General features: G+C 42.2%; 1 protein-coding gene across 7 annotated transcripts in view; it reads left to right on the top strand.

Moving 5' to 3' along the window:
* The window catches only part of lrp1bb (low density lipoprotein receptor-related protein 1Bb), a 301,330-nt gene that overhangs the window by 142,110 nt on the left and 145,772 nt on the right, over positions 1-13,448 (top strand). For all 7 annotated transcript variants that reach the window (XM_030428474.1, XM_030428470.1, XM_030428475.1 and 4 more), the window contains 8 exons: positions 2,436-2,628; positions 2,781-2,924; positions 4,183-4,419; positions 4,890-5,070; positions 9,064-9,283; positions 10,400-10,589; positions 11,834-11,956; positions 12,288-12,431. In XM_030428474.1, the coding sequence (XP_030284334.1) occupies positions 2,436-2,628; positions 2,781-2,924; positions 4,183-4,419; positions 4,890-5,070; positions 9,064-9,283; positions 10,400-10,589; positions 11,834-11,956; positions 12,288-12,431 (1,432 nt within the window). The remainder of the gene's footprint in view (positions 1-2,435; positions 2,629-2,780; positions 2,925-4,182; positions 4,420-4,889; positions 5,071-9,063; positions 9,284-10,399; positions 10,590-11,833; positions 11,957-12,287; positions 12,432-13,448) is intronic.

The raw sequence follows: 13,448 nt of genomic DNA, 5'->3' as shown, positions 1-13,448 counted from the left end.
CTCTCTTTTCAATTGAGAGACTCCAAATTGTTACATGAGAGGGGGGTTCTTGGTTAATTTTCTCATTTAGGGCACCATGCTTTATCACCACAAAACAGGTGGCATATTCACTGCTTGTTGTTATAATTCACTCTTCATTTTAATATAAAAAGGTCTGTTGAATAGGGAATGGATGATTTATTAAATTGAAGGAATTGAGGCACATTTGGGGCTGTCTTCTAAATGAGCATATCAATAGTCTCTCTCCTGTAGTACACTTTTGAGGCCTTTCATCATAGATTATGACTATTCATTAATAGACCCTTTCAAGCAAACTTGGACTAGATATTCACCCTTTATGAGAAAAGAAAAAAGACGAACATTTCAAGCACCTTATTGTGTATGCAGGTGTTCTTTGCATAATAGTGCCTACTCCATTAGTCTATGGCCTAGTTAGACAGAGGATCTTCACTTCATTGCATCCACATGATGAATGGCACCCAGCTACGTTTTTCCATGTTTTCCATTGACCGGATGGTCAGAAGTAAAACTTTGCTCACATTTAAAGCAGTTTAATCATTTACTCTCAAAATATCCTCCATTATACGCAACACTTCAGACAGTTTCTCACTCACGACTCATCAAATACAGCAACTTGATCAGTGGCCTTAAGGCTCAAACTATGACACTGTATTAACCCCTCTAGCATCAGTTTTGCACGCGAGGGCTCCGCAGTCAAGTTAGGTACAAAGAATACTCTGCAACGTCCGGTTAGACTTTCAAAATGAAGCTCGCTGACAAACATTTCACATATTAGGACTTTTGGACTATGATTTATGTTGTCAAATGGCTGCTGCTTGATAAGGTTCAGGCAACGAAAAAAAACAAAACAAAAAAAAAAAGATCTGGTTACGTTAAGACAGAAAATCCTACTTGGTTAGGTGTAGGCAACAAAACGACTTGGTTAAGTTTAGGCAACAAAACTACCTAGTTGGGTTTAGAAGAAAATCCGGCTTTATGTTAAAATAATGTCAGTTGCATTACTTTCATTACGTATTAAGTAGGTGCACTTAGACTAAGTTACTAACTTAAAAACAAAACAATCACACTACATATGATCAAACTACTTGATCATATGTAGAGAACAAAACTACTTATTTAGGTTTAGACAGCAGAACTGCTTGATTAGATGTTAGTAACAAAACTACCTGGTTAGGTTTGGGCAACAAAACTACTTATTTAGGCAAGAAACAAGAATCTGGTTAGGTATAGGAAATGACTTTGTTAAGTTAAGGAGAAACTACAGCTTTGTGTTAAATTAATGTCTGCCACAACACTTTCATTACATAGTATGTAAGTTCACTCAAAAACATAACATAACTTAAAAACAAAAAACCTCACACTGTAGTACACCACTGTGCTAGAGAGGCACACCCATAAATTACTGTAGAGAGATAACTACAGCATCAGACTCAGACTTAGACTAAGATATAGGGCAACAGATCAGGCTGCTGTATTTGATACGTGGGGAAAGAAAACTGGCTGATGTTTATTGCTATTGTCAGAATGAAAACATGATTCTGACTGGCTGGAGGGCTGTGGATTAATTTTATGCAGCACAACTTTAAGTTGCAGTGCTTATAATATCCTGAGTCATGCTCAGGAATAATTTTGCACAGGATGGCCTTCACTTTTCAACGATGGCTAAACATTGCTGAGCACAGAGTTGCGGAGAGACACACATTCATTAATTTCAGTTTAATCAAACTTTTGTTGATTACAACAACCTTGCTCTTTTATTTTCCCCTATACGAAGTTAATCCTGTCTGGTTGATTCAGTCATCATATTCAATACCCTAAGTACCTAATAGCATGCATTACATATGCTAGAGGTAAAGATGCAAGTACATTCTATGCACACCCTTTCTTTAGTAGAATGTGTGACATTGCTTTGAAAGTTTCCATACAAAGGTAGAGTGCCAAGGCCAAATTCCATAGAGAGAGAAAGAGAGGGGGGATGGTTGAGTGGTTAGTTTGTTATTTTATTTATTTAGGTATTTATTTATTTATTCCGACGCATGTTACTTGGTGCCCCTGATGTTAGAGTGTGACCCAGTGAGCTTAGGTGTACTTCCTGTGAACACAGCTCATCCAGCCATGTCGCTTTCTGTGGGTGTCAGCCTGCTAAATGTAGCATGGAGGCTGCGGTGTCAGGGCCAGCGGTCTCCCCGTGGAGTCCGACTTCTGACCCCATGTGGGCTACCAAATGTACAGACAGCCCCGCTCTACTACCTCCATTCTGCTTGCCGCATGAATAAAGATAAAAGCCCCTTAACAATTTCTGTTTGTTTCTGTATTTTAGTTTTTTTTTTGTTGTGTCCCTCTTGTGGTTTTACTTATTTTTGGCCTCATGGATAATGAAAATAACAAACAGCATGAATCTTCTTGTTTTTCAGGTATCGTATATTTATTCATTAGCTTTGTTTGAGGACTACCTCTATGCTACCCACTCTGACCCTTCCAAAGGGAGTTCCTCTGTGGAGCTGCTGCAGATCCACAGGTTCAACATCACAGAGGACAGCAGGATACTAGCCAGCCTGGGGGATACTAAAAGACTCTGTGTTTACCACAAGCTCGTTCAGCCGAAAGGTAAAGGACATTTTCTGGCGAGGTTAACATGTGCATGTATGTGTCAGAATCGTCCACTTCTTGTGACGCAGAAGCTGGAGTCATAAGAGTACAGAAAGAGGATGCTTCAGTAGCTTATAATGATTGCTCTGTCTGTCTGATTTTGTCCACAGTCAGGAGTCACGCATGTGAAATAGGCTCATACGGAAAGCCGGGCGGATGTTCCCATATCTGCCTTCTGAGTGGCAGCTACAAGTCCAGAACCTGCCGATGTCGTACTGGCTACCGTCTGGGCTCTGATGGGCAGTCCTGTAAAAGTCAGTAACATGTTTTGCCTTGGCATATAATATGTGAAACCTTGTGTGCTTTTCTTCTTTTTGTTTTCATTTCAAGGACTTTTTTTTCGTCTTTTTTTTTACTGGCGGTGCTTCCTGTTCTTATAAAGCAGGAATCCTGACTCATGCCGTAAAAGGATGTTTTGCATCAGTGCTCATTTTGGTATCGACACGCGACGGTAAAGGTCATGTGTCACACTGGAGCCCAGAGTGCGTCACACATGCCTAGGCTGTACGGCAACAGTGACAAAGATGAGCACTGGTGGACACAGGCCCGTTTGAAAGTGACGTTCCGCTATCGACCTGTCGCGGGCCTGATTGATTATTGCCATAATGAGGTTTTAAGTTTGTCTGCATTTGTTGGCCGCTCTGATCAATCGCTGGACATTGTGTCACTGACAATAAAAGCAGAAGATCAAATTGATGACACAATCTGAGGGGCCCACCAATTTTCGATCGGGGTAACGAAGCATTGGGAGGCTTGCCGTGACACATTTGATTTATTCCCCCCTCATAGATGTTCTGATGCGCCAGCTATCTCTCCCTTGCTCGCGCTTTCCCACTCCCTAAGCATAATGATATTCGTTGCTAAATGGTAGTGCTTCTTCATACAGCAGTCACAGTGGGGTTTGATATCTGGGTCTCTTGCAATCCTTAATTGTCTCCTGGGTAGTTGGTCTCTCCCTCACAAAATGATAAATTGAAGTGAGGCATGTGTGGTCCTCACCCCCAGCATCCCAATCTCTTGGGTAGGGGCTGAGAGCGAGGCGAGGTCTGCTTCTCTCACTGGAAGCTCCTTCATTTCTCCGCTTGCATCTCGAGAGGATCCCAAAGGGTTCGAGAACATACAACCCCCTGAGCGGCTGGCGGGCCGCCGAGGAGTTGCCTCAGCTTTCTGGGCCTCCTGTTTGCCTTTCTACCGAGACACCATGTTATTTTAGATCAGACGCAGCGCTCACAGCCAAGGTAAGTATTGCCATTGTCTGTTTGCTCAAGCCTTTTCCGTCTCCTACTGTCACGGCAGCTTTGTAGCAGGGACGTGATTGAAGGGGAAGAGTATAGTCATTGGCACTGATTACTGGCTCCATTAAGGCAAATGGATGGCCTTGGCTGTAACTCACATATAAGTACAATGTGGCCGGTAATAAGGGGGTTTAATGCCGGGATCAGCATTGATGAATTAGACCAATTAATTGACTATAATAGTAAAAAAAAGGGTCCCTCCTTTCTTGCCTTGTAGAGCCCAAAAACGATCTCTTCCTGTTCTACGGTAAGGGGCGCCCCGGGGTCATCCGAGGCCTGGATATGAACATCAAGTCCAGTGACGAGCACATGGAGCCAATCGAGGACCTGGTCAACCCCCGAGCCATCGACTACTACGCGGAATTGGGACACATCTACTTTGCTGACACCACCAGTTTCCTTATTGGGCGGCAAAAAATAGACGGAAGCAGCCGAGAGACAATTCTCAAAGATGGTGGGTCTAAATGCTTTTTTGAAATCCTAACCGCAGCAACTCGCTCAGATAGATTAAGCTGACTATAAGCAATACATCACGTTAGCAGTTCTTCTCTGACATTAATGTAAAGTTAATGCCATTTCAGACATTGTTATTCTACTCGAAACACCCTTAATCTGTTAAAACAAAAAAGATTTTGCGGTAGGTCCGGCAAAACGCCGCTCTGTATCATTGTATCTGTAATAAAGCTCCACACATTGCGATGTTAACAAATGGTTCACTGTCACTGTGTTTTGTACTTTATTGCCGAGTGATTAAAGACGTAAAACAGCGATTCGGAAGTACTGCAGATTTAGGAACTTAAGGATTGCATTCATAATAAGTCACAGTACTGGATGAAAACGGTCTCTATACAGATCTTTAAAAAAGTACAAAAGCAATGTCTGTTGGTGGTTTTATTGAATCCTGTGCTGCTGGATCTGTTGTAGAACTTGACAATGTCGAAGGGATCTCAGTGGACTGGATCGGGAAAAACTTGTACTGGACCAACGATGGCTACAGGAAGACAATCAGCGTTGCCAGACTGGAGAGAGCCTCTCAGACCCGGAAGACTCTGTTGGAAGGGAATATGTCACACCCAAGGGCCATTGTTGTCGACCCTCTTAACAGGTAAGAAAATAAAAAAAATAAAGAAGAAAATTACTGCAAATGTTGCTGTATGGACGAGACACTCTAAAAGTTTAATAGCCAGTAGCTTTTTTTTTCAAGACATAAATGCTTGTTAGACGTGTGAGTGGGCGGCTGGTGAATAAGGTTAAAAATAAAAACAAATACAAATAATTTGTCTTTTTATTACAATATCTACCTGTGTAATAGCCCAGACAGTCGGCGAGAAAAACAGTTATCTCGCTTCTCACATCTTCACATAGGCTGAGAGTTTGTATCTCGGAGCCTAGTGAGTTAAAATGTTAAGGAAAAAGTAAGTTAAAGTGAATGCAATAGAAACTTTGACCTACTAAATTCAGATTACATGTAAAAACCTAAAAAGCTGCTGTCGAATCGACACCGTGGCAGCTTGTTTTTGCATCATTTTCTGCCTCAGGTACGATTGTAGGACTTAATCATTTTTTTTTTTCAGCCGGATTTTAAAGCACAGCCAATGTTGTCTATGGAGCATGAAATATGAGAAAAGTAAGTGAGGGGATGATATTTCCGCGGTGCGGCGTGGGATCAATCACGGTATCCAGATTTCTAAAAGCATCTGACAGATGTCAAAGTGGCAAACTGAAAATCTGCCTCTTGCCTTGTTCTTGTAAGTACATAAACTAAGTGGTATATGATTCAAGTTAGCAAAGACAACCTTGCCTTTAGGTGGATATATTACATCAGTTTGCCTCAAATGTTAATCCTGAAGATCATCTGCTTCGGCAGACATCTGCTTTGACTGATGATCACATCTTGTGCCTTTCAAGAAAAAAAACATGTAAATGTGTGGGGCGTAGTCTGCCACCCCCAAGTAAACCAGCATGGTTTGACTGAGAGAGCATCTGTTGTTTTAATGAGTCCAGGGATGTGTGTGTGTGTGTGTGTGTTTGTGTGTGTTTGTGTGTGTCTGTGCGTGCGTGTGTTTTTATGGGTAATAAAATGGTGGCTCATCTTGTTGCCTGCACCTAAAACCACAGCTACAAGTTTTTCCTTTGTAGTCCTCATTCATCATCTAGTTTTGCCGTCCTATATGAGTTTTATATATGGAGGACGCCACCAGCAGAGGAGACGCTGCGGAGCTCAAATTCACTGAGTGTCTTAAGGATCTTACGGATTAACACTTTAAGGCTTAAATCGTATTAACACCAACCAAATCCATGGCAGTCAGAGATTAATTCTCAAGCCTCAAGAGGGCTGTTCCAAACATTTTGCCTCACACAGCTGTTTCGCTGTTTTCTCTAAACCAAAAACGTACTCATACTTTATTTGGATTTTTTTTTCTCTCCGTCCTCCCGTCTTTTCCATTTTTGTCATAACATGAAGATATAGCTCCTTAATTATGATTAAGCCTTCTGTTTGCCTTTCTTTCTCGTGTTATCTTGATCGTGGTCCTCAAATTGACACTGCTTTCATATACGAGCCACATTCATGAGACTGATGACAGCAGATTGATCTTTTTCCCAGTGTAATTGAAAAAGAAATGAAATGAAACAATTACAGTGAGAATGCAGCCTTAAACTTCAGACGCTAACGAGGAAAAAGCCATGGCACATATGCAGTGAAAGTGTTTGGTCTCTCCATGCCTCCCTTTTGTGCAAGGCTTAATCACTGTTGCTCTGACCCTCCAACTGATAGCACAAATGATCAGAGAAGCTAGTTTTGGGCCTGTGAGGGAGCAGTCGGCCTGAACCCGTCGGTCCTTTTGATCTCTATCTGCTCTACTGGAAGGGTCTCTTCAGGAAACATGGATGCACCTCTCCAGCTGATTTGCTCGATTGCATTCTGGCAACCTTATTTTCTGCTCTGTTTGCCACCTCTAGTCTGTGTTGATGTGATAAGGACTACAAGTGTCACTCTGAAAGTGTCACACCTCTCTTTCTGTGCTGCATTCGGTGTCTCATGCGTAAAAAAATTCCACACGTAAATATGAAGTTTCGACTTGAGTGGTGCTTTGCTTGGCCTCGTCATCTCTGACCTTGATGAGTGTGAATCTTACTTACTGTCACAACACCGTTTGCCTCTTATTGGAATAGGCAGCTTTGTCCATTGAAGAAAATCCATTGTTGCTCTATGTGTGTTTATTTTTTCCTTGTGTGTTTGCAACTTGTAATTTCTTTATTATGTTTTAATCTACCGGAAATCCCCTAAATACTTATTTTCTGAAATTGCAAGAGAACAAGCAAAAAGCAAAATACAAAATCAAACCTAAACATCCTGACACAAACACACAACATATACAGTATGTGCAGAGCATAGCAACCTTAATGAGTTACAAAATCATCATTTGAAATAATAAATTAATTGATCATAATATAATCGTACAGTTTTCCATATAGAAGCAGAAATAAATGAATAAATAAGGAGGGAAAATAAACATGTGAAATTGCAAGTTTCAGTTGAACTGTACAATGAAAACAGTTTATCAATAGTTATTACAATAAAAAGGACAAGTTTGATCCTACTTCTTGTATACATATTGATTTCTGTATAACTTGTAAAACTATTTACGGCCTCTCAAGATAATGAACAGAAAAAAAGAGGAAAAAAATATTTTTTTTGTTGTTTAATAAATTCTACACTTGATGTCCTTTTTTTATTAAATAAAAAAGTTCTTGCCAGCCATATACATTAAGAAAAAATCTACCCCATCTTCCACAATGTCGTTTAGGACCATCACTTATTTTATTACTAAATCCTTTCAGAATAAGGTGCCATTCTATAAACATGCAACATTGATTAATATGTGTATTCAAACCCGAAAATGTTCACATTAGAAGCTGAAACCAATTTTTTTATCAGTCAGATAAATTAAAATATGGATCATGAACAATATTTACTGTCAACATCAGTTTTCAGTTCTCTTATTTTGATGGCACGGTGTCCATCAGTCCATCTGATGTGGTGTTTAGGTATGTTTTTGTGCATGTAGGGTATGTTTGTCTGTGTGTCTGCATGCATGGAGTGTGTAGAAATGCTGAATAATTCATGCGGTTGGTAAAAAGATGACTTGGAGACGGGGGGAGTGTTCATTCACCTCCATATCCCATTCTGTTTCATCTTCCTTTAGCCGGCTCTCTATCATTGATGAGAAACGGGGGCCACACAGCTCAGTCAGCAGCACTCAAACAGAGCGAATCCCCTGGGCACGGTTACTAGAGAACAGATCGCGTCAAATCGTTGACCCAATCGCATTTCAAATACCACAGGCCCACTGAGAGTTGCGGTCGCAGTAGACATATGATACACTGGAAACTTTTATTTTATTTGTTTGGGAATATGAGGCTTCTGACTTTGCCACGATGTGCAGTCAAGCGGTGCTTTGAATTGATAAAGCTTGAGTGATTTCCAGGTCTCTTTTTTGAATTCCCAGCGATGTTTGATTATTTTTGGTATTTACATACGGGAAACAGGAATCCCAGTTTATTTCCATATCAGCAGGGAACAATCTTGTCGGCTATGAACGGATGTGTGTGTCAGCACAGGTTGTGTTTCTTCATAATGTTCCCCTGTATGAATCAAAGCGGCGCGTGGAAGACTCAGCGGGGGGACACCGTCACGCCTCCCCAGGGGTGTACAGAACAGAACCCACAAGACGCATTTTCACTGTGATACGGAATAAATCATTTTTTGAGAGAAGCCTGCGGAAAAAAAAAAAAAAAAACGCTGTCACGTGTATTGATTGATAAGATATCAAAGCGGGAAGAGGGTGATGAAGGCTGCAACAAGCGCAACCATCCAACATCAGTGTCAAGAAGCAGGGGCGAGGGAGAATGAGAGGCAGACGGCTGAAATGAACTGCCGAGGTTTGAATGTGGAATGTGATCAGTGTTAGTTTGGGGCTGGTGGTGATCTATTGAGCTGCGTGAGAAACTGTCTGAGCTAAAGCAGAGCCTCTTTATGTCAGTTTATTGGTGCGATGATGGCATGTGCATCTGTGTGTGTGTGTGTGTGTGACAGCTGGATGTACTGGACGGACTGGGAGGAGGACGAAGTCAACGACAGCATCGGGCGGATAGAGAAAGCCTGGATGGACGGATCCAACCGCCTCATTTTCGTCACCTCCAACATGCTGTGGCCCAACGGCCTAACGCTGGACCACAGCACCAGCACCATGTACTGGTGCGACGCCTACTACGATCACATCGAGAGGATTCATCTCAACGGGACCGGGAGGATGGTGAGTTCCAGTGTGGAGAAAGAGCGCAGAGTGGTCAAATGATGCAGAAACGTATGTGCATGAATGACTTGACTCACTCGAGGGTCAGTGTGCTCGTAGAGTGAGGGCCACGGGATTCAAGACCCGAACTTAAAGGGAAATTGTGGTATTTTTAAATCTGGACCAGATATTTACATGGATGTGTAAAAAAAATGTTGGAATCATGCGGTAGATTGCCTCAGCTGGCAGCTGGGACGGGGCTGCAACGTACTATTGTCAAATACAATCTAGGGCTTAGAGTAAAACTAGATATCAGTTTCATGAAATGCCCGTATGTCCATTGCAATTCTACTCTCCTCCTTCAAATTAAAAAGCCAACATCATGGACGGCACACACTTCTTTGCTCGACTGGTTGCAGGTATCACCGGTTGTGTCCTGAGGCCTTTCGGTCTGTGTCTGGTCGGTATGTTAATAACACTCATTGGAAATCAAAATCAAACTGAGAGGTTTTCTATTCTTGCAAACAGGATACATTTTTATATACGATTATTATACTTAATACTGAATAGTTTGTTAATTAAGGCATGATTACTCCCTGATTAGTTCAGTTTTATCATCAGATCACAACAGAATCGCATTTATTTTACATCGTTGCCATGGTAATTTGACATCAGTTCAGTGTTTGACTTCTCAGTTTCATAACAATATTGCGCGGGTCTCAAACTGATTTCTATGTTTTAAGCAATGACACAAAGTTAATCTGCAAAGCGGCGAAATGATTGAAAACTACTCGCCGTCCCTCGCAACAGCTGCCAACAAGACAGCCCTTCATCCCCAACCGCTCCTGTCGACTCCAGATACACTGCCATATTAAGATAATGAATTATTTGCAAATGCTATTTAATCAATGCCAAGATTCTAGCAAACATTATTATAAGCAGACAGTGCGGCGTGAATAAATTTGCGCAGGGAAATTGAATCACATTCATCATATACTGTGATCAAATAATTTCTGAGCCCATATTCAAACAGCTAAGACCCTGTTTGAGATTATTGATTTTCATTGTTGCCGATAGTGTCTCTGTGTAACTCCCCCTAATCTTTCGATTACACAGCATGTTTGCTTCATGTTGCAGGTGGTGTACAACGGGAAAGAGCTGAACCACCCGTTCGGGATCTCTCATCATCGCAATTTCATCTTCTGGACGGAGTACATGAACGCCTCCGTCTTTCAGCTGGACCTGTCCACCGGTGATGTCACTCTGCTGCGGAGCGAGAGGCCGCCACTGTTTGGCCTGCGTGTCTACGACGCACAGAGTCAGCAAGGTCGGCTGCCTTTCCCTGATGTGCTCCCGATCCGGTGTCGCTGAACCGTTGCTTCCCCACCAGACAAAGTGGCTGAAAATAGAATCCCTCTCCGCCGTGTGTCCAGGCATTTGAATCCCCTAAACACGTTAAGCACTTAATATAAAATATGCACCAGAGATTTCGTATGCACGCCTATTGGTGTCAAATTTCATGGTGTGAACCAGCATGTTGATTAACACTGACAGTGGCTTCAGTTTGAAAAAAATCACTTGGGGCTCCGCTTTATAAAGTTAAATAAGGTGGCCAAGGTTTGGAAGGGGTTTGCTCAATTCTGTAACAATTGATGATGGATTCATGCTGTTAGAAAGCAGAAAAGAGCAGATAGGAGAGGAGTCAGATACAGCTGACAGTGGAGAACCACATCGGCCCATCACAGCAGGTGTTTTGTTTTTGTTATTCAATAAATGGCATGTTAAAAAACAGTGCTCAGACACCCTCGGCACAATCAGGGGAGGCTGATGCATGATGCTAGTGTTATGAATATAGAATAATATAACTGTGCACTGTCCGTTGATGTGGTTTTAGATCCATAACATGAGTGTCTTTCATTCTTAAGGTTGCCATACAATATTGGATTTTAAGTAGGAGTGTGCCATGCCAAATACACGAGACAGAGAAAGGGTTGGCTACTGCGTGCTTTCAGAGAATTTCTACCGGACATTCCTCCATTGTTCATGTCACTGAATAGATTAATTGGCTGTCCAGTCCTCTGAGTATTACTGATTGGCTCTTACAAAACCAAAAGCTTTATCTCATTGGCTCAGGCGCTGCCTTTGAGTTCTGTGTTAAATGAAAGTGACAAAGGTGTCTTATGCCTTAACTTTAGATGTGACAGTGTGTGTTTTTTTTCCCTTTCGGAGAATGTCGTCTTTTATCTGGAAAAGACAAATTATTCCCCCAAGAAGGATAAAAATGTCAAATGTCTCTCACCTACGCTGTTCCAAATAATTCACCTGACGTGTGGTTATAGATCTCATTGCATAGACCTGGCATGTCTCTCTGAGAGAGGAGATGAGTTTTGGAACAATGACGTGATTTGTTTTGCCGGGTTTTAAAGTGACCCTCTGAACCTCTGCTGTTCACTTTACAAAAAGGGAAAAAGAGTCAAAAACAACAACAGAAAACTCATGTCGCTTAAGGGGGGCTTTAGAAAATGTATGTTTAAATGAGCAAGACACCTTACTTGGAATCTATTTCTCCAGGTGACAACGCGTGCAGTGTGAATTATGGGGGCTGTGGTACCCTCTGCCTTGCCATCCCAGGAGGCAGAGTGTGTGCCTGCGCTGACAACCAGGTTCTGGGGAAGAACAATGTCACCTGTGCAGGTAGGAGGACATAATGAATCAGACAGAGCGAGAGAGGGCTAAGATCAGTCCTGTCCAAGTATATTGTAATCCTGGCTTCATCCTATGGGACATACATCAAATAAAAAGCCTTATCTATTCACATGCAAATCTGCTCATAAACAAATATATACAAGCGGGCGATTATCCCGCTGGGTTTGTAGAAATGTAAGCCAAATCCCGGCAGCTACACACGGGGTCATGAGACATTATTAACATGTTTTTTGTGCTATTATAGCTATGCCAGTAATCTCCCCTCAGCACATGCTTCATAGCGAGTCTCTTGTTGATTTCTAATCACTGTTTCTCTCAGAATCCTCCAGCGGCAGTCCGGAGCCACAGCGATGTAAGAGTGATGAGTTCCAGTGCCACAACCAGCGCTGCATACGAGCCCTGTGGAAGTGTGATGGAGATGATGACTGTCTGGATGGAAGTGACGAGGAGAGCCACAGCTGCTGTGAGGAATCTTAAAATAAGTCTGCACTGCAGGCCGAGCACGCTGCATGGAAACAAATGAATACATTGAGTGTGCAGATACTGTGAAAGGTGCAATGTGTGAAATATGGACAGAGTTGTAGTTTAAAAACATACAAAAAATTATGTCACATTATCGAAAGTGAGGAAAAAAAAACATTTGGATGTTGTGTCAAAGAACATGCTAACCAGCTAGCCCCAGCCCATCTTCTCTTGAATACCACTTTGTACCTCAAGAGGCAATACTCTGATAGCTCTCCTGTGTTGTGCTTCCAAGTAATTTACCCAAAAAGCACAATTTGGATAAAGTTGACGGTCAAGGTTTGATTTTGTAGGGAGACAGTATCGGGGCAGGCTAGCTAGACACTGGTGGAAGGAGGCTGACGAGGATTGCGGATGAATAGTGAACCTGAGGCACATGAAAGCAAGGATTGCCTAGGCAATCAAAAGTTTAACTAGAAAACAACAAACAGAGCTAGAGCACAGGCTGGTCTGAACGTTAACACATAGGTGAACTGACAAAGACAGGAGCGAAGAACTGGGGAGATGTACTGTTGAGTCTTGATTAGTGGATGGGCTACAGGTGTGTCAGGGTAATTGGCAGCAGCAGGCAGGCGGAGCGTCAGCCGGGACACACAAGCACAGAGGGGGAAGACATCCACAAAGACAGGGCACCAACCAGGAACAAGAGTAGTAGAAACACTGAGAAACACAAGGAGGAGGGATATATAGGCCCCGTTTACACCAAGGGAAGACGCAGATATTTCCCTGCAGTTTGGCCTCAAAACCCCGTTTTTATCACAGAAAACGATTATTTCTAAAAACTCCGGCCAAAGTAGAGATTTCTGATTACGCCAATGATATGTTGCTCTGTCAGCTGGGAGAAACAGGGTTTTAGGTTCTCAAACGTCACATTATGCGCCAGAAAATGCTTAACGTCATGTGAGCGCCCTATGTTTACAGTTTGTTTGAAAGGAACAGGAAGTCACTCGTGTTAATC

The sequence above is a fragment of the Sparus aurata genome, chromosome 9, assembly GCF_900880675.1.
Source record: "Sparus aurata chromosome 9, fSpaAur1.1, whole genome shotgun sequence".
NCBI lineage: Eukaryota > Metazoa > Chordata > Actinopteri > Spariformes > Sparidae > Sparus > Sparus aurata.
The sequence above is the reverse complement of the archived record's forward strand: the minus strand, read 5'-3'. Positions and strand labels throughout refer to the sequence as shown.